At 45.0% G+C, this 23,037-nt stretch overlaps 1 protein-coding gene across 1 annotated transcript; it reads right to left on the bottom strand.

Annotated features, from left to right (window-relative positions):
• Positions 1-1,801: 1,801 nt before the first annotated feature.
• On the bottom strand, positions 1,802-17,653 carry LOC134338904 (ras-related protein Rab-39A-like). The gene is made up of 2 exons (XM_063035084.1): positions 17,293-17,653; positions 1,802-2,222 (listed from the first exon to the last, which is right to left on the bottom strand). The coding sequence occupies exons 1-2, from the start codon at positions 17,553-17,555 to the stop codon at positions 1,859-1,861; spliced, it is 627 nt and encodes a 208-aa protein (XP_062891154.1). The 5' UTR covers positions 17,556-17,653; the 3' UTR covers positions 1,802-1,858.
• Between the last annotated feature and the right edge of the window lie 5,384 nt (positions 17,654-23,037).

Below are 23,037 nucleotides of genomic sequence, written 5' to 3'. Positions count from 1 at the left end.
TGCCTAGTCGTATTTCATGGGCGATTGTGATCTTTGACCATGATTGTTCTTGGCAAATTTTTCTACAGAAGTGGCTTCCCATTGCCTTCTTCTGGGCAGTGTCTTTACCATACGGGTGACCCCAGCCATTATCAATACACTTCAGAGATTGTCTACCTGGCATCAGTGGTCACATAACCAGGACTTGCGATGTGCATCAACTGCTCATGTGAACATCCACCACCTGCTCTCCTATGGCATCATGTGACCCTGATCATGGTGGGTCGGGGCGGGGGGGGGAAGATTAGCAGGTGCTACACCTTGCCCAAGGGTGACCTGCAGGCTAGCGGAGGGAAGGAGCACCTTACCATTCCTTTGGTAGAGACACATCTCCAATCCATCACCCAAATATAGGCACTAGGAATGTCAATTAGGAAGTCGTAAATCCAAACATCAGGCTCCATGTTCAACTCAACAGACCATTGACATGCTGAGGCCTACTTACATCCATTTTATTTTCAAACTCACAATTAACAATGTGCAAATAATTGTTAAAATTAATAAAATGAATCCATTGCATAAATACGTGTAAATATGGGTTTCTGTTCCACTTAAGTATCACAATACAGTTTTCAAACCTTTTAAAGTTATAGAAAAAGGTATTGCAAAGCCTGATTTTTCACATCTAAAAAAAAATCGATCTCTATATTATGGTTAAGTTGAGTTGTTCTCCAACCTTAGCAATTTACTTGAAACGTTTTATCGCCATGCGAGGAGACATCATTGGTGCGCTGTTGATTGTGGTGTGTCCTCCGAATGCTTGGCCTTTCAATACTTTTCAATCAGGTTCAAGACCAAACGTTCGGAGAACACACCACAAATGAGCAGAGTATTGACAATGCCCCCTCTAATGGTGACAAAAGGTTTGCGGTTGCCAGGGTTGAAGAAGAACTCAACCCAACTATCAACCACCTGAGCTACACTTTTCCCAATTCTTTCCAACTACAATATATCCGATATTCAATCTTTTCTTTTCAAAAAGATCATTTCCTCTCATTGTTCTTTTCTGGGGCTGAGAGTGCAATACTACACATATAATAATCTCCAGACTACTTTTATTATAAAACTTTGTGGATATTAAAATATCGAGAATAAAACAACAAAATCCTGCGAAACCAGCGCTTGTGGAGATTCATGCTGTGGGAATAAAAACTAGGAATTATCTCCATAAAAGTCTGTGCTATTTAACATTGACAAAGGTAATGTTGATGCTCCCCACTATAAATTCACCTGTACTGTACTCTAATGAAAAACAATGCATTTATACATTTTCCATTATACACTCTGTATCACTACACAGAATGAGGCCATCCAAACCATGGTGTTTTAGTAGTTTGTTCTTTCTCCCAGCCCCACAGGCTTTGTAGTGGAGATAATTATTTTGCCTCATCTACACAAACGGTTCATTTGCCAATTTCTCCACGCTTGGTATCAAGCGGTAGACATACTAGACTGGGTAGAGTCAGATTGAAATATTAGCACTTTCTCTTTCCTCAGTACCTGCCTCACCCAGTTCCTCCTGCACCATCTGCTTTTATTTCTGATTTCCACCAACTGCAATCTTCCGATTTTCACTTTATCAATGATATGAAGAAGTCACAGTTATAAAGTGCACCTGGAGCACATCAATGAAGAGCATTGGCATTCATCTCAGCTATTTAGCAGTCATGAAAGATCCATTTCAATCTCTGTCAAAGTCACGTCATCATCTGCTAGTTGCAAACTGATTGTGATAGATCAAGTTTGTCAATTTTCCCTCCTATATAAAATAGATCAGTCAATGCGGCATCAAAACTCTTTAGGCCAAAGCCAAAAGTCATCACGTGAATATGACAATTCGCGTTTCAGTGATTCCTCCATTGATCTCTGATTTCACCATCTCGGCAATCGACTCTGCCAGCAAGTGAAACACTTCTTGTATGTTGGTGTTGTCCTTGGCAGACGTCTCAATGTATCTCAAGCCCATGTCTTCTGCAAATTTCTCGGCTTCCTCTATTGAGACTGTCCTTTCAGCTGACAGGTCACTCTTGTGGCCAACAAGAATGAAGACATACTTGCACTGGTCAATCAGGTTGCTGGCTTCATCCAGCCAATTTCTAATGTAGTCAAGGGAATGGCGATTTGTTATGTCGAATACCAGCAGACCGCCAAGCATAACTTGGAGATATGATTGTGTCATTGTCCTAAAAAAAAGGCAAATAATAGGATCAAATCAAGTTTATTTATTTATTGAGATACAGCGCAAAATAGGCAATTTCGGAACTTCAAGCCTAGCCACCCAGCTATTCCCCGATTTAATCCCAGCCTAATCACGGGACAATTTACAATGACCAATTAACCTACCAGCTAGTATGTCTGTGGACTGTGGGAGGAAACCCAAGCGGTCACAGGGAGAACGTACAAACTCCTTACAGGCAGCAGCGGGAATTGAACCGGGTCGCTGGTACTGTAAAGCGTTGTGCCAATCACTACGCTACCGTGCTCCAATTATACGACCAAGTGACAGTGAGTGAAGCCCATATCCTTCCCGGATTACAACAGAGTTTCATTCCTGCGAACTGTTCATAATCTGAACGGTATGAAAGTAGAAAATGTGGCTGCCCAGTGAGATAGTTAAACAAAAATTAAGAGAAGTTTGGATAAGTGCATGGATAGGATGTGTATTGAGGGCCATAGTCCAGCATGTGCAGGGATTTTGTCAAAATATATCTTTCAAAACAATTCTGTTCTACTTTCTTTACACCCATGACTAAGGACAACTCCTAAAATATCCACAAATTCAACAATGACAGCACCATGGTGATAATTCAGCGTTTGGGAGTAAAGGCTGATTTATACTTGTGCGTACCAGCTTACGCTGTAGCCTACGCAAGTGGGCTACGCCGTTGTGAGCATTTATACTTGTGTGTTGGTGTGTCTCCATCGCTCTGCAGTTCGGGCACGTATTCGCACGTCACGCATGCGCACACACCCGCCTGTGCAAGGCTTCATGGTCATGATAGTCTTTCTCGGGGTAAACAAGTTTAAAGCGAGCGTTTTTTTCGTAAAAGCCAGATGTGTCCTCCATAATTTCAGAGGTGTGTAAAGCTTTATGGAAAGCATTGCAGCCAGAGTTCCTTCCCTGCCCTTCAGTCGCCCAATGGGAAGCTATTGCAGCGCAGGAGGAAATGCGATGCTACCAAGCGGACCAATCACGGTTGTTGCGGTCTGCGTTGCCACGACGCGTAGTTACATTTTGGGAGAGGTGCGCATCAGGGGATCTGCGTAGGCACTGCACAGGGTTTGCGGCTACGCCGTACCTTCCTCGTCGATTTGACGCACAAGTATAAATCAGGATTGAACACTGATTTAGTGCCACAATAATGACCTCACACTCAACGTCAGCAAAACCAACAACGTTGACTTGAGAAAGGGAAAAATCGGAGATGGTACGCCAATTTGTGGTTGTGCTGATATGTCAGATGACTTGTTCTAAGCACAGCACATGGAGGCTGGTCATGGCCTCTTCTCACTACAACTGTCAGGTAGGAGGAGCAGAAAACCTGAAGTCCCACACCACCAGGTTCAGGAACTGATATTACCCTTCGACCATCAGGCTCCTGAACCAGCGTGGATAACTTCACTCACCTCAACTCTGAGCTGATTCCACGACCCATGAACTCACTTTCAGGGACCCTACAACTCATGTTCTCAGTATATATTTTTGTATTTGCTCAGTTTGTCTTCTTTTGCACATTGATGGTCAGTCTTTTTTTTAAATAGTTTTTCATGGATTCTATAGTATTCCTTGTTCTACTGTGAATGCCTGCAAGAAAATGAATCTGAAGGTAGTTTATGGTGATATATAGGCATCCGTTAGTCTCATGAGACCATGGATTTGCGCCTTGGAAGGTTTCCAGGGCGCAGGCCCGGGCAAGGTTGTATGGAAGACCGGCAGTTGCCCATGATGCAAGTCTCCCCTCTCCACACCACCAATGTTGTCTAAGAGAAGGGCATTAGGACCCATATAGCTTGGCATCGTCACAGAGCAATGTGTGGTTAAGTGCCTTGCTCAAGGACACACACGCTGCCTCAGCCAAGGCTTGAACTAGCGACCTTCGAATCACTAGACGAACGCCGTAACCACTTGGCCACATATATACACTTTGATAATAAACTTACTTTGAACTTTAAGGGTTTAGTGAGAGAACAGGAGGAAGGACAATTATTGAGACAACAATTAGCAAGAGAAAACTAAATTAGTTTGGGTTTAAAAGTGTCTCGGTACATTCAGTTTCCTTCTTTTGACTACAAATCCCATTGGACCAGGGGTTTCCAACCTTTCTTTATGCCATTAAGGAGTCCGTGGACCCCAGGTTGGGAACATCTGCATTAGACCATAAAACGTATGCCTTTCGATCCATCGAGTTTGCTCTGCCATTCTATTATGGCTGATTTATTATATCTCTCAACCTCATTCTCCTGTCTTCTTCCCATAATCTTTGACCCACGTACTAATGAAGGACCTATTAACCTCTGCATTAAAAATACTGTCCCCAATGACTTCACCTCCACAGCTATCCATACCAATGTATCCCACAGATTCAACATCCTCTGGATCAAGGAATTCCTTCTCATCACTGTTGTAAATGGACTTCTCCCTATTCTGAGGCTGTGCCCTCTGGCCTTAGGCTCCCCCACTGTAGGAAACATCCTCTCCAAAATTCACTCTGTCTAGGCCTTTCAATACTCAATGTTTCCATAGAACCATAGAAACTACAGCACAGAAACAGGCCTTTTGGCCCTTCTTGGCTGTGCCGAACCATTTTCTGCCTAGTCCCACTGACCTGTACATGGACCATATCCCTCCATACACCTCCCATCCATGTATCTGTCCAATTTATTCTTAAATGTTAAAAAAGAACCCGCATTTACCACCTCGTCTGGCAGCTCATTCCATACTCCCACCACTCCCTGTGTGAAGAAGCCCTCCCTAATGTTCCCTTTAAACTTTTCCCCCCTCACCCTTAACCCATGTCCTCTGGGTTTTTTTCTCCCCTTGCCTCAGTGGAAAAAGCCTGCTTGCATTCACTCTATCTATACCCATCATAATTTTATATACCTCTATCAAATCTCCCCTCATTCTTCTACGCTCCAGGGAATAAAGTCCTAACCTATTCAACCTTTCTCTGTAACCGAGTTTCTCAAGTCCCAGCAACATCCTTGTAAACCTTCTCTGCACTCTTTCAACCTTATTTATATCCTTCCTGTAATTTGGTGACCAAAACTGAACACAATACTCCAGATTCGGCCTCACCAATGCCTTATACAACCTCATCATAACATTTCAGCTCTTATACTCAATACTTTGATTAATAAAGGCCAATGTACCAAAAGCTCTCTTTACGACCCTATCTACCTGTGACGCTACTTTTAGGGAATTTTGTATCTGTATTCCCAGATCCCTCTGTTCCACTGTACTCCTCAGTGCCTTACCATTAACCCTGTATGTTCTACGTTGGTTTGTCCTTCCAACATGCAATACCTCACACTTGTCTGTATTAAATTCCATCTGCCATTTTTCAGCCCATTTTTCCAGCTGGTCCAAGTCCCTCTGCAGGATCTGAAAATCTTCCTCACTGTCTACTACACCTCCAATCTTTGTATCATCAGCAAACTTGCTGATCCAATTTACCACATTATCACCCAGATCATTGAGATTTGCCCTCATTCTTCAAAACTCCAGTGAGTACAGGCCCAGAACTATCACACACTCCTCGTATATTAACACCTTCAGTCCTGGGATCATTCTCATGAACTTCCTCTGGACACTCTCCAGTTTCAGTACATCCTTTCTTAGATAAGGGGCCCAAAACTGATCACAACCCTCTAAGTGTGTTCTGACCAGTGGCTTAAAGCCTCAGCATCACATCCTCGTATTCCAGTCCTCTTGAAATGACTGCTTAACATTGCCTTTGCCTTCTGACTCAACCTGCAAGTTAACCTTTATGGTCCTCATGAGGACTCTCAAGTCCTTTGGCACCTCAGATTTTTGAATTTTCTCTCCATTTAGAAAATAGTCTACACCTTTGTTCCTTCTAACAAAATGCCTGACCACGCCATCTACCACACCTTTACCCATTCTCCCAATTAGTCTAAATTCTTCTACAGACTCCTGCTCCCTCAGCACTACCTGCCCCTCCATCGATCTTCATATTGTCTATAAACTTGGCCTCAAAGCCATCAATTGCATCCAAATCATTGACATATAACGTGAAACAAAGTGGTCCCAATCCGGACCCCTGTGGAACACCACTAGTTACCGGCATCCAACGAGAAAAGGCTTCCTTCATTCCTACTCTTTGCATTCTGCCAATCATCCAATGCTCTATCCGTGCTAGTATTATTCCTGTAATACCATGGGCTCTTAACTTCTTAAATAGCCTCATGTGTGGCACTTTGTCAAAGGCTTTCTGAAAATCTAAGTAAAAAACATCCACTGACTCCCATTTGTCAAGCCTACTTGCTATTTCTTCAAAGAATTCCAAAAGTCTTGCCAGGCAAGATTTCCCCTGCTGACTGTGGTCTACTTTATCGTATGCCTCCAAGTACCCCACAACCTCATCCTTAATAATGGACTGCAACATCCTCCAAACCACTGAAGTCAGGCCTGTAATTTCCTTTCTTCTGCCTCCCTCCCTTCTCAAAGAGTGGAGTGACATTTGCAATTCTCCAGTCCTCTGAAACCATTCCAGAATTGAGTGATTGTTGAAGGATCATTACTAATGCCCCCACAATTCCTTCAGTCACCACTTTCAGAACCCTGGTGTGTAATCCATCTGATCCAGGTGACTTACCTCCCTTCAGATCTTTCAGCTTCCCAAGTTTCCTTAGCTTGGGAATAGTAACCACACTCACTTCTGACCCTAACAATCCCAAATTTCTGGCATACTGCTAGTTTCTTCCACGGTGAAGACTGATGCAAAATACTTAAGTTTGTCCACCATTTCTATGTTCCCCATTACTACCTCCCCAGTGTCATTTTCCAATGGTCTAATATCCATTCTCATCTCTCTCTTACTCTCAAAATATCTGAAAATACTTTTGGCATCCTCTTTGATATCTATGGCTAGCTTATCTTCATATTTCATCTTTTCTCTCCTTATGTTTTTTTTATTTAAGTTGACTTCTATTGGTTTTTAAAAGCTTCCCAATCCTCTAACTTTCCACTAATTTTTGCTCTATTATATGCCCCCTCTTAGTTTTATGCTGGAGGGAGAGAGAAACCAGGGAATTATAGACCGGTTAGCCTAACGTCGGTGGTGGGGAAACTGCTGGAGTCAGTTATCAAGGATGTGATAACAGAACATTTGGAAAGCGGTGAAATGATCGGACAAAGTCAGCATGGATTTGTGAAAGGAAAATCATGTCTGACGAATCTCATAAATTTTTTGAGGATGTAACTAGTAGAGTGGATAGGGGAGAACCAGTGGATGTGGTATATTTGGATTTTCAAAAGGCTTTTGACAAGGTCCCACACAGGAGATTAGTGTGCAAACTTAAAGCACACGGTATTGGGGGTAAGGTATTGGTGTGGGTGGAGAATTGGTTAGCAGACAGGAAGCAAAGAGTGGGAATAAACGGGACCTTTTCAGAATGGCAGGCAGTGACTAGTGGGGTACCGCAAGGCTCAGTGCTGGGACCCCAGTTGTTTACAATATATATTAATGACTTGGATGAGGGAATTAAATGCAGCATCTCCAAGTTTGCGGATGACACGAAGCTGGGTGGCAGTGTTAGCTGTGAGGAGGATGCTAAGAGGATGCAGGGTGACTTGGATAGGTTGGGTGAGTGGGCAAATTCATGGCAGATGCAATTTAATGTGGATAAATGTGAAGTTATCCACTTTGGTGGCAAAAATAGGAAAACAGATTATTATCTGAATAGTGGCCGATTAGGAAAAGGGGAGGTGTAACAAGACCTGGGTGTCATTATACACCAGTCATTGAAAGTGGGCATGCAGGTACAGCAGGCGGTGAAAAAGGCGAATGGTATGCTGGCATTTATAGCGAGAGGATTCGAGTACAGGAGCAGGGAGGTACTACTGCAGTTGTACAAGGCCTTGGTGAGACCACACCTGGAGTATTGTGTGCAGTTTTGGTCCCCTAATCTGAGGAAAGACATCCTTGCCATAGAGGGAGTACAAAGAAGGTTCACCAGATTGATTCCTGGGATGGCAGGACTTTCATATGAAGAAAGACTGGATGAACTGGGCTTGTACTCGTTGGAATTTAGAAGATTGAGGGGGGATCTGATTGAAACGTATAAGATCCTAAAGGGATTGGACGGGCTAGATGCAGGAAGATTGTTCCCGATGTTGGGGAAGTCCAGAACGAGGGGCCACACTTTGAGGATAGAGGGGAAGCCTTTTAGGACCGAGATTAGGAAAAACTTCTTCACACAGAGAGTGGTGAATCTGTGGAATTCTCTGCCACAGGAAACAGTTGAGGCCAGTTCATTGGCTATATTTAAGAGGGAGTTAGACATGGCCCTTGTGGCCTCGGGGGTCAGCGGGTATGGAGGGAAGGCTGGGGCGGGGTTCTGAGTTGGAGGATCAGCCATGATCATAATAAATGGCGGTGCAGGCTCGAAGGGCCGAATGGCCTACTCCTGCACCTATTTTCTATTTGACTTCCCTTGTCAGCCATGGTTGCCTCATCCTCCCTTTACAATACTTTTTCATCTTGGGGATGCATCTATCCTGCACCTTCCACCTGCTACAGTTCTGCCATCACCCCTGCTAGTGTCCCCTTGCAATCAACTTTGGCCAGCTCCTCTCTCATTCTGAATAAGGCACTCGCTACCTCATGCATACCCAACAGAAAGCATGAAGTTAAACTGGGCTAAACACCCATCCCTGAGCGAGAGGTTATTGAATTCCTGGTTTATCTCTAGATTAAGCAGATAGTGTTTGTTTTGACCCTGGAGTGCACTTCTGCTTTTGAGTGAGCTACAATGAAAACTTTTCTCCTTTACTGACATATGAAAGCTGCCATTCCAGCCTCTCAACTGCACCCCTCCCCCTCCAACAGAACTTAAATTAGTGATATTAAATTTATGAACCCCCCCCCCAAAATGCTGGAGGAACTCAGCAGGTCAGGCAGCATCTATGGAAAGGAATAAAGAGTCACCACCTTTCCAGCATCTGTAGAATGTCTTGTGATTAAATTTATCAACAGTGTACTTGCCATTGCTTCATGGCTGGAAAGGTCCATCCAACTGATACTTTTAGTTTAAACATGGGAGTGGAGATACATTGCAGTACCACCGATGCAGCAGAGAGGGCCTCAAGATGGCTGTGGCTCAAAAGAGGGGAGCCATGGAGTAGCTAGCCATCTGGACACAAGCTGGGGTCTGATCAGCCCCGGCTGGGTCACCTGGAGGAGGTTGTATGATGTTGAAAGACCCGAAACACCCACTGACGATGTGTCCAGAAGCATCAGTAGACGTATGTACACAGTTTAAACATGGGAGTGGAGATACATTGCTACCAAATGAGGTGTAAGCTGCTACTTCTTTCTGCTAACCTGCACATCACTCTTGGGCAAGTTATTGTACCTGCCTAACCCCACCCCATCCCAATTAGGGTCACGTGAAGGCATGGGAGCAGGTGCTGGATGGTCGTATGAGCAGCTGGTGCACATCACAAGTCCTGGCAGACAATCTCTCAAGGTGGCTCACCCATCTTGCAAAAGACACTGCTCAGAAGACGGCGATGGCAAACAACTTCTGTAGAAAAATTTGCCAAGAACAATCACGGTCATGGAAAGACCACGTACACCCACATCATACAAGACAGCATGAATTAATCCAAAATTATGAGGAGTATAGATAAGGTCAATATAAGCAGGGCTTTTTTCCCCCATTCAGGTTAGGTGAGACTAAAATTTGAGGTTCATGGGTTAACCATTTAGGGGGAACTTCTTCATTTAGAGGCTGGTGATAGTGTGGAATGAGCTGTCAGTGGATGTGGTGGATGTGGTTTGATTTCAACATTTAAGGGAAATTTGGATAGGATGTGAGCGTATGCAAGCCCATGGTCCTAGTGCAGATCGATGGGACTAGGCAGATTAATAGTTCAGCATGGACTAGATGGGCTGAAGGGCCTGTTTTTGTGCTGTACTTTTCTATAACTGAGACCATCAATTTGACATGGATGCTGCACGGTCTTTTAGCAATGGTCAAAACACCCTTGTGAGTTTTAAGCTAGAAGGTCAGATAATGATTGGTGCTCCCTGCATTTCTCTTGCAGCTGCTACGGGCGTAGTGGTTAGCACAACGCTTTCCAGTGCCAGCGACCGGGGTTCAATTCCCGCCGCCTGTAAGGCAGCGCTCTCTCTGCGACTGTGTAGGCTTCCCCCGGGTGCTCTGCCTTCCTCCCACAGTCCAAAGGCATACCAGCTGGCAGGTTAATTGATCATTGTAAATGGTCCCGTGGTTAGGCTAGGGTTAAATCAGGGGTTGCTGGGCAACACGGCTCAAAAAATCCCAATCAGTAAATCAATAACTAACTAAACAAGTACATAAAAGATCATGTCCATAAGACATAGGAGCAGAATTAGGCCACTCAGCCCATCAAGTCTGCTCCATCATTCAATCATGGCTGATTATCTCTCTCAACCCATTCTTCCCATAACCTTGACACTCTGACTAATCAAGAACCTATCAACCGCTGTTTTAAATATACCCAATAACTTGTCCTCCACAGCCGTCTATAGCAATGAATTCCACAGGCTCACCACCCTCTGGCTAAAAGAAAAAAATCTCATCTGTGTTCTAAAAGGATGGCTTTGTATTCTGAGACTGTGCCCTCTGGTCCTAGACTCATCCCATGGAAACATCCTCTCCATGTCCATTCTGTCTAGGTCTTTCTGTATTGAGTAGGTTTCACCGACATCCCCTCACATCCACTGTGTTTGCAACAGGACGGTATCAACGTTGAAAGAAAATTTATTATCAAGGTACATATGTCACCATACACAGCCCTGGGATTCATTTTCTTGCAGGCATACTCAATAAATCCATCACAGAATAATAACCAGGACAGAATCAATGAAAGACCACACCAGCTTGGCGGTTCCACCACCGTACAAAAGACAAAAAACTGTGCAAATACAAAATGAAAGAAACAATAATAATAAATAAGGAATAAATACTGAGATCCTGAAATGAAGAGTCATTGAAAGAGAGTCAATAGGTTGCAGGAACCCAGCTCCTCAGTGAAAATCTCATCAGCCAATGGGAGAAGACAGTCCAAGAGAATCTTGGCGATGACTTTCCTGGTGGCAGACAGCCAGCAGATCTACCTGTGGTTACCACAGTTGGGTTTGGCTCCTTTGTTGAGCATAGATCTTGATTATAGTGTGGAGATTAGTCGAGCAGTCACTGGGTATCCTTCATGATCTGAACATGCCAGGGGGCAGGATTCTTTCCAGACTTGCCAATGAAGTTGCCCAGAAGGAACTCCCTCTGGCATATTGGCAAGTGACTTCCACGTTAGTTACTGCCCATTATGCTACTGGTGTTTAGGACAGCAATAAAGATCCTCCAACTGGCTGTGTTCAGGGCTTCCTTCATCACATCAGTAACGCTTCTTGGTTTTCACTATTGTCAGTCATGCAAATCCCAGGGAGAGACTCAGGAATACTATCACACACAGATATAGATGGATTCTTCATTACTGTTTCCGTAACAATATTTTTTTTGGACCAGTCAGGGTTTTTAGCCCTGAGCCGAACCCCTGAACCTGGAGGACTGGTGGACCACTCTTAGTCTGACCTCTACCTTGTGACCTGTTTGGCATGGGTGACCCTACCGAGAGACAAAGCACAAGGCCCTGACTCAAGCCAACATAGATATCCAGATTAATGAGGCACATAAGCCTCCAAACTTTACGACAAGGTTGTGGTCCTTTTAGAGGAGTGACTTCCAAAGTAGGAGTAGAAATCCTCCTAAACTCCAGCTGTAACTTCCAGGGTTTTCAGATGGCTATGAGGAGACAGATCAGCTGGTCTTGAGGTGTCAAAACAATAACTTCACACTCAATGTCAGCAGGAACAACTAAACGACAGTGGACTTCAGGAAGAGGAAGTCAGGATAGGACACGGTAGTCCTCATTAACAGGTCAGCAGAGGAAAGGATGAGCAGCTTCAAGTTCCTGTGCCTCAACTTCTTGGTGGATCTATTTTGGGCTCAGCACATTTTGCCGGTCACAAAGGAGGCAATTCAATGGCCTTACTTCATTAGGTGTTTGATGAGATGTGAAGAGGGTAGCACAACAGTATAATGGTTAGCACAATGCTCTACAGTAGAGGTGACCCAGGTTCAATTCCCACCACTGCCTGTAAGGATTTTGTAACAATAATACGTACTTTATTGACCCCGAGTGAGAAATTATTTTGTACGTTCTCCCCGTAACTGCATGGGTTTCCTCCAGCTGCTCTGGTTTCCTCCTACAGTCCAAAGGTTGGTAGGTTAATTGATCGTTGTAAATTGCCCCACGGTTAGGTGAGGATTAAATCCGTGGATTACTGGGTGGTGCAGCTTGAAGGGCGCCGGAAGGGCATATCCCGCACCCTATCTCAATAAATAGTACGTCACTAAAGAATCTTGCAATTCTTTGTGTTGGCGTATCCACCAGCTTATTCACTGAGTTTGTTATGCATGGCAAGAAAGTCATCAGGGCAACAATCTGATCTGTCATCAGTGGGGCTGTCCACAAGGTCAAAGCCAAGCTCAAGCTTATTGTCATTTGCACCAAAAACATATCTGTACACATGGAACGAAAAAGTTACTTGAAGCAGCATCATAGCACAGAAGCAGCAGAATTAGGCCATTTGGCCCATCGAGTCCGCTCCGTCATTTCGCCATGGCTGATCCATTTTCCCTCTCACCCCCAATGTCCTGCGTTCTCCCAGTATCCCTTCATTCCCTGACAAACCAAGAATCTATCAACGCCTGCAAGGTGGCAGCATTCACAAGAAAAAACATAATATATAGTCTTTACAAGACGAACACAATCAGAATGTCAAGATTCAAGAATGTTTAACGTCATTGCCGGTACACAAGTGTAAAAGAGAACAAAATAATTGTTGCTCAGGATAAGATGCAGCACAAAAAAAACACTAAGATAAAGAACACAATAATTTTTTAAAAAACACAATAAATACAAATACATAAGATAGCTTATGTACATAGATTGGTTGTATGTCCATAAAGTGACATCAGGCACAGGAGTGTTCATACATAAGGTGACCCGACAGGAAATTCTGAAGCAGTGGTGGTTGAGGGTGTGGAGGGGTGGGTTGGTGGGTGAAGGTTTCAATCAGCCTTACTGCTTAGGGAAAGTAACTGTTTTTGCATCTGGTGGTCCTGGCCTGGATGCTACGTGGCCTCCTCCCTGATGGGAGTGGGACATAAAAGAAATTTCATGTCAATACTAAGAGGTCAAACTGTGGTGATCCAGATAATGAGGAGAATGAGGTAGCAGTGGGGAGGTTCCTATATGAAGACATCACAGTGAGCTCTTGGTCCATTTGCAAGGGAGATCCAGACCACTGCAGAACATTACACACAGATAGATCCCTTCTGCAGTTATCTCCTTACTTCCCACTCACCTCTCGTCTTGTCCCACACAAATCCACCCTTCCCATCCTTGAATCTCCTCTCATTTGAAAGGTAAAAATATTCAAGGGGAACCTGAGGGGGAACTTCTTCACCAGAGGGTTATTAGAGCGCGGAACGAGCTGCCAGCGGAAGTGGCGGATGCGGGTTCGATTGCAACGTTAGAGAGAAGTTTGGTGAGTACATAGACGGGAGGGGTATGAAGGCATATGGCCCAGGTGTGGGTCAATGGGACGAGGCAGAATAACAAGTTTGAATGGGGCAGATGTGCAGAAGGGCCTGTTTCTGTGCTATATAGAGCTCTGTGACCGTATGACCGCACATGCGAGTAGTTTTGAGCCCCTTATCTAAAAGACGTGCTGGCGATGCAGAGGAATTTCATAAGAATGATTCCGGGAACGAAAGGGTTAACCTATGAGGAGCGTTTAATGGCTCTGGGCCTGTATTCACTGTTGTTTAGAATGGGGGGGGGGATATCTGATTGAATCCTATCAAATATTGCAAGGCCTAGACAGAGTAGATGTGGAAAGAATGTTCCTTATAGAGGGGGAGTCTAGGGCTGGAGGGCACAGCCTCAGGTTAGAGCACCATCCCTGTAGAACAGATACAAGGAGGAACTTCTTTAACCAGAGGGTGGAGCATCTGTGGAATTCGTTGCCATTGATGGTGGTAGATATGGGTATACTTAAAATAGATATTGATAGGCTTTTGATAGGCAAGAGTGTCAAATTATGCGAAGGAGACAGAAGAATGGGGTTGAGAGGGATAATAAATCAGCCATGATGGAAAGCATCAGAACCAATGGGCTGAATGGCCTCATTCTGCTCTTGTCTTATGACTGTGCTCCCTCTTTAATCTCCTGCAAACATATCCACAGTATCGTCTGATCCTTCATTCTCTGTTCCGGGGACTTGTGTGCCTCTCTCCTCGGACGCTCCCTCAAGCCCTCAAGACCCACTCCAATCCACCGTCCCCCAGCCCCCCCACCTTGTCCCTACCCACTCCCGCTTCCAATTCTCTGACCCCCAACCCCACACGTGCGATTCACTCAAGGTCCAAGAAATCTTTCCTAACTTGAGTGAGAAACCTACTAACTCAGGTACAACACGGTAAAAAAAAATCTCTTCTGGCCCAACAAGCCCACGTAATCTAATTACACCCACAGGACCAATTAACCGGTAGGTCTTTGGAGACCCCTGTGATCGCGGGGAGAACGCAAAAACTCCTTATGAAGGCTATAGATAGGGTAAATGCAGGCAGACTTTTCCCACTGAGTCTGGGTGGGACTATCACCAGAGGTCATGGGATAAGGGCAAAAGGTGAGAATAAGGGAAACATGAGGGGGATCTTCTTCACTCAGAGGGTTGGGAGAGTGTGGAATGAGCTGCCAACACAAGTGGTGCATACGAGCTCGATTTTAATGTTTAAGAGAAGTTTGGACGGATACATGGATAGCACACGGTGCAGTTTTCAATAGGCACATAATAGGTCAATGGGAGTAGGGAGTTTAAAATGGTTTCAGCATAGACTACATAGAAATCTACAGCACTTTACAGGCCCTTCGGCCCACAATGTTGTGCCGACCGTGTAACCTACTCTAGAAATGGTCTAGAGTTTCTCTAGCGCATAGCCCTCTATTTTTCTAGGCTCCATGTACCTATCTAAGAGGCTCTTAAAAGACCCTGTTGTATCCGCTTCCACCTCCGCCGCTGGCAGTGCGTTCCACGCACCCACCACTCTGTGTGTGAAAAACTTACCCCTGACACTCCCCTTGTACCTACTTCCAAGCACCTTAAAACTATGCCCCCTCATGTTAGCCATTTCAGCCCTGGTTTTTCCCTTTGGATAGTCTGCTTGCATTTACCCTACATAATCAATGCCTCCCATCATCTTATACACCTTTATCCGGTCATCTTTCAGCCTCAGTCGCTCCAAGGGGAAAAGGCTAAATTGACTCAACCTGTTCTCACAAGGTAGCCCCTCCAATCCAGACCACAGCCTGGTAAAGACTAGATGGGCCGAAGGGCCTGTTTGCTATGCTTCGGCGTGACTCAGGTCGCTGTCATTGTAATAGTTTTGATCGATTGAGATAGTGCGGATACAGCAATCCCCCGATTTAATCCAGGTCTAGTTTGGGACAATTTACCGACAAAATTGGATGAAACGACCAATTAACCTCCCAATAAGGGTCTGGACCGTGGAGCACCCGTGGAGAAAACTCACGGGGAGAATGTACAAACTCCTTACAGGCAGTGGCGGGAATTGAACCCGGGTCACCCGCACAGACGTTGTGCCAGCCGCCCCGTTAGGGCAGCAGGTCACGGACAAGGGTAACTCGCACAGTCTAACGCAGACCGGACTTGACGTTTGAACGAGAGAGCACGGTGCTAATCTATCACGCAAGTCAAAACTTCACAGACTGATTATGATCATAAAAACCACGAGACATAGAACCAGAAATAAATCATTTGGCCCGTCAACTCCACTCCGCCATTCTATCATCGCGGATTTATTTTCCCTCTCAATCCCATTCTCCTACCTTCTCCCCAAAACTTCTCGCACCCTGACGAATCAAAAACATACCAACCCCCGCTTTAAATTGATGCTGCCTGGCCTGCTGAGTTCCTCCAGCATTTTGTGTGTATTACTTGGATTTCTAGCGTTTCTAAATATTTGCTCTTGTTTGTGTTTCCACTTTAAATATACCCAATGACTTGGCTTCCACAGCCGTCTGTGGCACGAATTCCCACAGCTTCACCACTCTCTGGCTGAAGAAATTCCTCCTCATCTCTGCTCAAAAGGGACGTCCTTCTATTCTGAGGCTGTGCCCTCCGGTCCCAGACTCCCCCACTATTGGAAACATCCTCACCACATCAACTCTCTCTTGGCCTTTCAATATTTGGTAGGTTTTGATGAGATCCCCTCCCCCCATTCCTCCAAACTCCAGCGAGTGCAGAGCCATCAAACGCCCCTCAAACGTTAACCCTTTCATTTCTGGGGCCATTCTCGTGAACTTCCTCACTCCAATGCCGGCACGTCCTTTTCTGAAATAAGGGGCCCGAAACAGCTCACAGTGTGGTCTGACCACTGGCTTACAAAGCCTCGGCGTTACATCCTCGCTTTTATATTCTAGTCCTTTGCAAATGAATGCTAACATTGCATTTGCCTTCCTCACCACCGTCTCAACCGGCAAGGTAACCTTAAGAATCAGGTTTCTTGTCACCTACCTATGTCGTGAAATTTGTTATTTTGAAGTAGCAGTACAGTGCAATATATACTTTTAAAATTTTAGAAGTTACAATAAGGTCCCAAGTTCCTTTGCACCTCCGATTTCTGAATTCGCTCCCCGCTCCAGGCAGGTCACAGAGTTACATAGTCGGAACACTGTAATTCACACAAAATGTTGGAGGAACTCAGCAGACCTTGTTGAAGGGTCTCAGCCCGAAACGTCGACTATTTACTCTTTTCCATTGATGCTGCCTGACCCACCGAGTTCCTCCTGCATTTTGTGTTGCTTGGAGTTCCAGCACCTGCAGAATTTCTCTTGTTTGTGATAAGCATACACTGCATTCGTCTAGCCAAAGTACAAACCTGTGTTCCTTTTGCCCCGCCGTGTCACAGACCTGAAGCTTCACTCTCGGTATCGGCGGAGTTTCCAGCATGTGTGCGTAATAGTCCACGCCAATCGTTTCCCGGACATTGACACTGAACTTGTCCTCCGTTAGACGGAGGACGAGGGATGTTTTACCGACGCGCGATTCGCCCACCAAAATAACCCGAAACTGGCAAACGGACTTTTCCCAATTGACGCTCACGGCTCTGCGAGGCGCAGTTCTTTGCCACGCCTGACCCATCGCGGAAAAATCAATCAAACGAGTCCGCAGACGCGCTCGGGTTCAAAATAAACCAAACGCTGTTTCGGGAACATCATTTGAACGAGGTACAAGTCAGATGCTGCGCTCACTCAAAACGAGTAACTTGCTGGTTTGCTTAGCCAATGATAAGATCTTTTCCTCGCTGCGAGACCTGGAGAGCCGCATACTTTGGACAAAGTATGTATATCAAACGGATGGAGGTGATTGGATGCGACGTGAAAGCTTCGATTTCTCGAGAGGAGACATCGATTTCTCCAACTTCCGGTAACATCCAACCCTCCCCAACCCTTCCCTCTTCTATAATTCCCCAGTGTGTCCTCTTCCCTCACCTACCTATCGCCCTCCCCTGGTGCCCTTCCCTTCTCCCATGGTCCACACTATCAGATTCCTTCGTCTTGTCCTTTACCTTCTCCACCTCCCACCCGGCTTCACTCTCCAGTCTGTCCTCCTTCCCATCTTCTTATCCTGACATCTTCCCACTTCCTTTCCAGTCCTGAAGAAGGGTCTCGGCCTGAAACATTGACTGTTCGTTCAGCTCCATAGATGCTGCCTGACCTGTTGAGTTCGTGTGCATGAAAGACTTCTGATTTTTTTGTTTGTTTGTTTTACATGGGGCAGAGATTGTTACTATCTTTTCCTAGATGCAAAACAAGTTGAGCTGCATACTTTGGACAAAGTATGTATATCGAACAGATGGAGGTGATTGGATGCCTCGATTTCTCAAGAGGAGAGATCGATTTCTCCAACTTCCGGTAACTTCCCCTCACCCTCTCCCCTTCCCTCCCCTCTTCTTCAATTTCCCTGTCTGGCCTCTGACCGCTTCTCTCTTCTCCTCACCTGCCCGTCCTCCTTTCCCTTTCTCCCATGGTCCGCGCAGGTCAAAGGGTAGAGGTCAGACCAAGAGTGATCCACCGATCCTCCAGGATCGGAGGTTCAGCTCAGGATTAACAACCCTGACTGGTCAAAAAACAATTGTTCTGTAAACGGCAATGAGGAATCCCTCTATACGACGGACAGAGATGGAGGACCTTCATTGTTGCCCTAAACGCCAGTGGCATTAATGGACAGTAAGTAAGTGAGGTCTCACCAATAGCTTGTACAGTTGTAAAATGACATGACAGCTTTTTTTGTTTACTTTATACTTTATTGTCACCAAACAATTGGTACTAGACTGGACAATCATCACAGTGATATTTGATTCTGCGCTTCACACTCCCTGGATTACAAATATTAAATATTAAAAATATTAAAAATTGGTAAATATTAAAAATTTAAATTATAAATCATAAAGAAAAAATAGAAAAATGGGAAGTAAGGTAGTGCAAAAAAAGCCGAGAGACAGGTCCGGATATTTGGAGGGTACGGCCCAGATCCGGGTCAGGATCCGTTCAGCAGTTTTATCACAGTTGGAAAGAAGCTGTTCCCAAATCTGGCTTTACGAGTCTTCAAGCTCCTGAGCCTTCTCCCAGAGGGAAGAGGGACGTAAAGTGTGTTGGCTGGGTGGGTCGTGTCCTTGATTATCCTGGCAGCACTGTTCCGACAGGGTGTGGTGTAAAGTGAGTCCAAGGCCGGAAGATTGGTTTGTGTGATGTGATGTGTTTAATTAGAGAGTCACCATGGTAACAGGCCCTTCTGGCCCAACAAGCCCAATTACACCCATGTGACCAATTAACCCATACATCTTTGGACTGTGGGAGGAAACCACAGCCCCCGGAAGAAACCCATGCAGTCACAGGGAGAGCGTACAAGCTCCTTACAGACAACAGTGGGAATTGAACTGTAAAGCGTTGTGCTAACCAATACACGGCCGTGCTGTACGAATTTCTTCCCTCGCTGAACAAGATGTCTTAGGATACACTCGGGAATCTACCACAAGCACGAGAGATTCTGCAGATGTCGGAAATCTAGAGGAACACACACAAAATGGTGGAGGAACTCAAAAGTTCAAAGTAAATTTATTATCAAAGTGCATATGTTACCATGCACAACCCTGAGGTTCATTTTCTTGTTGGCATACTCAACAAATCTATAGGATAGGTACCAAAACACATCCTCAGAATAGCAGGACATCCTTTTGGAATGGAGATGACAGGGATGTCTTTAACTAGAGAGTGGAGAATCTGTGGAATTCACTGTGAAAGGCAGCCGAGGAGACCAAGTCTTTAAGTGTATTTAAGGCAGAGTTTGACAGATTCTTGATTGGTCAGGGCATGAAGGGATACAGGGAGAAGGCAGGAGATTGGGGCTGGGGGGAAAATTGGACCAGCTATGATGAAATGGTGCAGCAGACCCAATGGGCCAAATAGCCTCATTCTGCTCCTATATCTCATGGTCTTACAATAGAATCATTGGAAGCCTGTCCTACTTGGCTGTTCAACCAGGGTACAGAAGTCAACCAACTCTGCAAATAATAATAATAAGATATAAATAAACAATAAATACCGAGAACGTGAGATGAAGGGTTGTTGAAACTGAGTCCATTGGTTATGGGAATAATTCAATGATGGGGCAAGTAAAGTTCTCCCCTCTGGTTTAAGAGCCTGGTGGCTGAGGGATAATAACTGTTGCTGAACCTGGTGGTGTGAATCCTGAGGCTACCTTCTTCCTGATGGCAGCAGCGAGAAGAGAACCTGTCCTGGGTGGTAGGGAACCCTGATAATGGATGCTGCTTTCCTGCGATAGGTGTGCTCAGTATTTGGGTGGCTTTCACCTGTGATGGACTGGGCCAAATCCACCACCGCCATTTGAGGGATTTTCTGCTCTTGGGTATTGGTGTTTCTGTACCAGGCTGTGTAGCCTTGTGTTTTCCTTGTGTCGGTGTACTCTCCGCCACATATCTATAGACGTTTGTCAAAGTTTTAGAAGTCATAGAACATAGAATAGTACAGCACAGTACAGGCCCTTCGGCCCACAATGTTGTGCCGACCCTTAAACCCTGCCTCCCATATAACCCCCACCTTAAATTCCTCCATATACCTGTGCCAAACGTCCGTAAACTCCTAGGGAAGTAAAGGTATTGTAGCACTTTTCTTCGTAGTTACCCTGGGGGGTTTTATCATAAACACAAGAGATTCTCCAGATGTTGGAAATCCCACTCACTCTCTCACACAAAATGGTGGATGAACTCAGCAGGTCAGGCAGCATCTGCGGAGAGGAATGTGTAATTCACTTGATGCTGAGACCCTCCATCAGGACACCTGAAGGGTCCAGACCTGATGAACGATCTCGACCTGAAACATCGCCGGTCTGTTCCCCTCCATAGGTGCTGTCTGTCTGACCTGCTGAGTTCCTCCAGCATTTCCTGCTGAAGGGTTTCGGCCCGAAACGTCGACTGTACTTGTTCCCAGTAGATGCTGCCTGGCCAGCTGAGTTCCTCCAGCATGTTGTGTGTGTTGCTCGGATTTCCAGCAACTGCAGATTCTCTCTTGTCCAGCATTTCATGTGTGTGTTTAAAAACGCAAACACGAGGAAATCTGCTGATGCTGGAATTTCAAGCAGCACACACAAAAAATGCTGGTGAATGCAGGGTCTCGGCCTGAAACTTCAACTGTACCTCTTCCTATAGATGCTGCCTGGCCTGCTGCGTTCCACCAGCAACTTTTGTGTGTGTTGCTTTTGTGTGTGTGTGTGTGTGTGTGTGTGTGTGTGTGTGTGTGTGTGTGAGTGTTGTCTGGGGATTTATCCACCTTTCCCACTTAAAGACCATCAACACGTCCTCCTCTGTAATGCCAATATGCTTCAGGGAATCATTGCTCTCTGCCATAAATCCACTGTAGGCACTCCCACGACAAATTAAGATAAGCAAAGACGAGAAGTACTCATTTAAAAATCTCGTCTCCTGTGGCCCCTCACAAAGGCGAACACAAAGGTGCAAAATGGTGACACTCATGATCACCTGAATTGCTGAGGCAGGAAGTGCTAAATTAAATTTAAGCAGAATAAACAAAAGAGCAAGATTCAAGATATTTAACGTCATGTCCAGTACACAAGTGCAAAGGAGAACAAAATAATTGTTAGAAACGCGAGGAAGTCTGCAGAGGCTGGAAATCCAGAGCAGACTAGCACAAAAAATACCGGAGGAACTCAGCAGTCCAGGCAGCATCTGTGGGAATGAATAAACAGTTGGCATTGTTAGTCTGGTTCTGATGCAGGGAAAAAAAAACACAGCATCAAAATGAACTGCAGAAGGTTTTAAACTCAGTCAGTTTCATCATGGGCATCCAAGACACCTTCAAGGAGCAGTGCTTCAAAAAGGCAGCATCCATCGTTAAGGACCCCCATTACCCAGGACCTGCCCTCTTCTCATTGTTACCATCAGGATGGAGGTACAGAAGCCTGAAGACACACACTTGACAATTTAGGATTCTTCTTTCCACCATCTGATTTCTGAAAGGATATTGAACCCATGAACACTAACTCACTACTTTTCTTCTCTTTTTGCACTATATATTTTTATTGTAATTTATAGTTTTTATTATTATGTTATTGGGAAGTTATTGGAAGGTATTCTGAAGGACCAGATACATTGGGATTGACCTGGACTGATTAAGGATAGATAGCATGGCTTCGTGCATGGTAGGTCATATCCAACTAATCTTACAGAATTTTTTGAGGAATTCACCAGGAAAGTTGATGGAAGCAAGGATGTTGCCTACATGGTCTTTAGCAAGGCATTTGACAAAGTCCAGCATGGGAGATTGGTTAAGAAGGTTCAGATGCTCGGATGAAGTATAAATTGGATTAGTCATTGGCTTTGTGGAAGAAGCCAGGGAGTTTTGGCACATGGGTTTTCATAAATCAAAGTATTAAGTACTTTGGAACGTTATATTGATGTTGTACAAGATGTTGGTGAGGCTTAATTTGGAGTATTGTGTGCTGCTTGAAATTCCAGCATCTGCAGATTTCTTCGGGTTGGAGCATTGTGCGCAGATTTTGGTCACCTACCAACAGGAAAGTTATAAATAAGGTTGAAAGAGTACAGAGACAATTTACAAGGATGTTGCTGGTTTGGAGGACCTGGGTTACAAGGAAAGATTGAATGGGTTAGGACTTTATTCCTCAGAACATAGAGGATTGATAAAATATTTGATAGAGGTGTACAAAATTATGAGGGGTACAGGTAGGGTAAATGCAAGCAGGCTTTTCCTACTGGGGTTGGGTGGGTCAACAAGCAGGGGTCATGGGTTAAGGGTGAAAAGTGAACTTTTAAGTGGAACATGAGGGGAAATGTCTTCACTCAGAGGGTCATGAGTGTGGAATGAGCTACCAGCACAAATGGTGCATGGAAGCTCGATTTCAATGTTTAAGGAAGGTTGGGATAGGTACATGGATGGTAGGGGTATGGAGGGCTATGGTCCAGTGTGAGGGAAATGGCCCGATGAGGAATCGAACTCGGTTCATTGGGTTGAAAGAGCAGCCCTCTACTCCTGTACCACTGAGGACCGTGAGTGAACCCAACTGC

This window comes from Mobula hypostoma, chromosome 28 (genome assembly GCF_963921235.1).
Source record: "Mobula hypostoma chromosome 28, sMobHyp1.1, whole genome shotgun sequence".
In the NCBI taxonomy this organism is placed as follows: domain Eukaryota; kingdom Metazoa; phylum Chordata; class Chondrichthyes; order Myliobatiformes; family Myliobatidae; genus Mobula; species Mobula hypostoma.
The sequence above is the reverse complement of the archived record's forward strand: the minus strand, read 5'-3'. Positions and strand labels throughout refer to the sequence as shown.

What these genes read in the sequence shown, in the direction of transcription:
- LOC134338904 (XM_063035084.1), bottom strand. Translation starts at nt 17,555, where the DNA reads ATGGGTCAGGCGTGGCAAAGAACTGCGCCTCGCAGAGCCGTGAGCGTC. An exon ending in GCGGGGCAAAAGGAACACAG is followed by an intron (nt 2,223 to 17,292) that starts GTTTGTACTTTG and finishes CCTTTTTTTTAG; the next exon opens with GACAATGACACAATCATATC.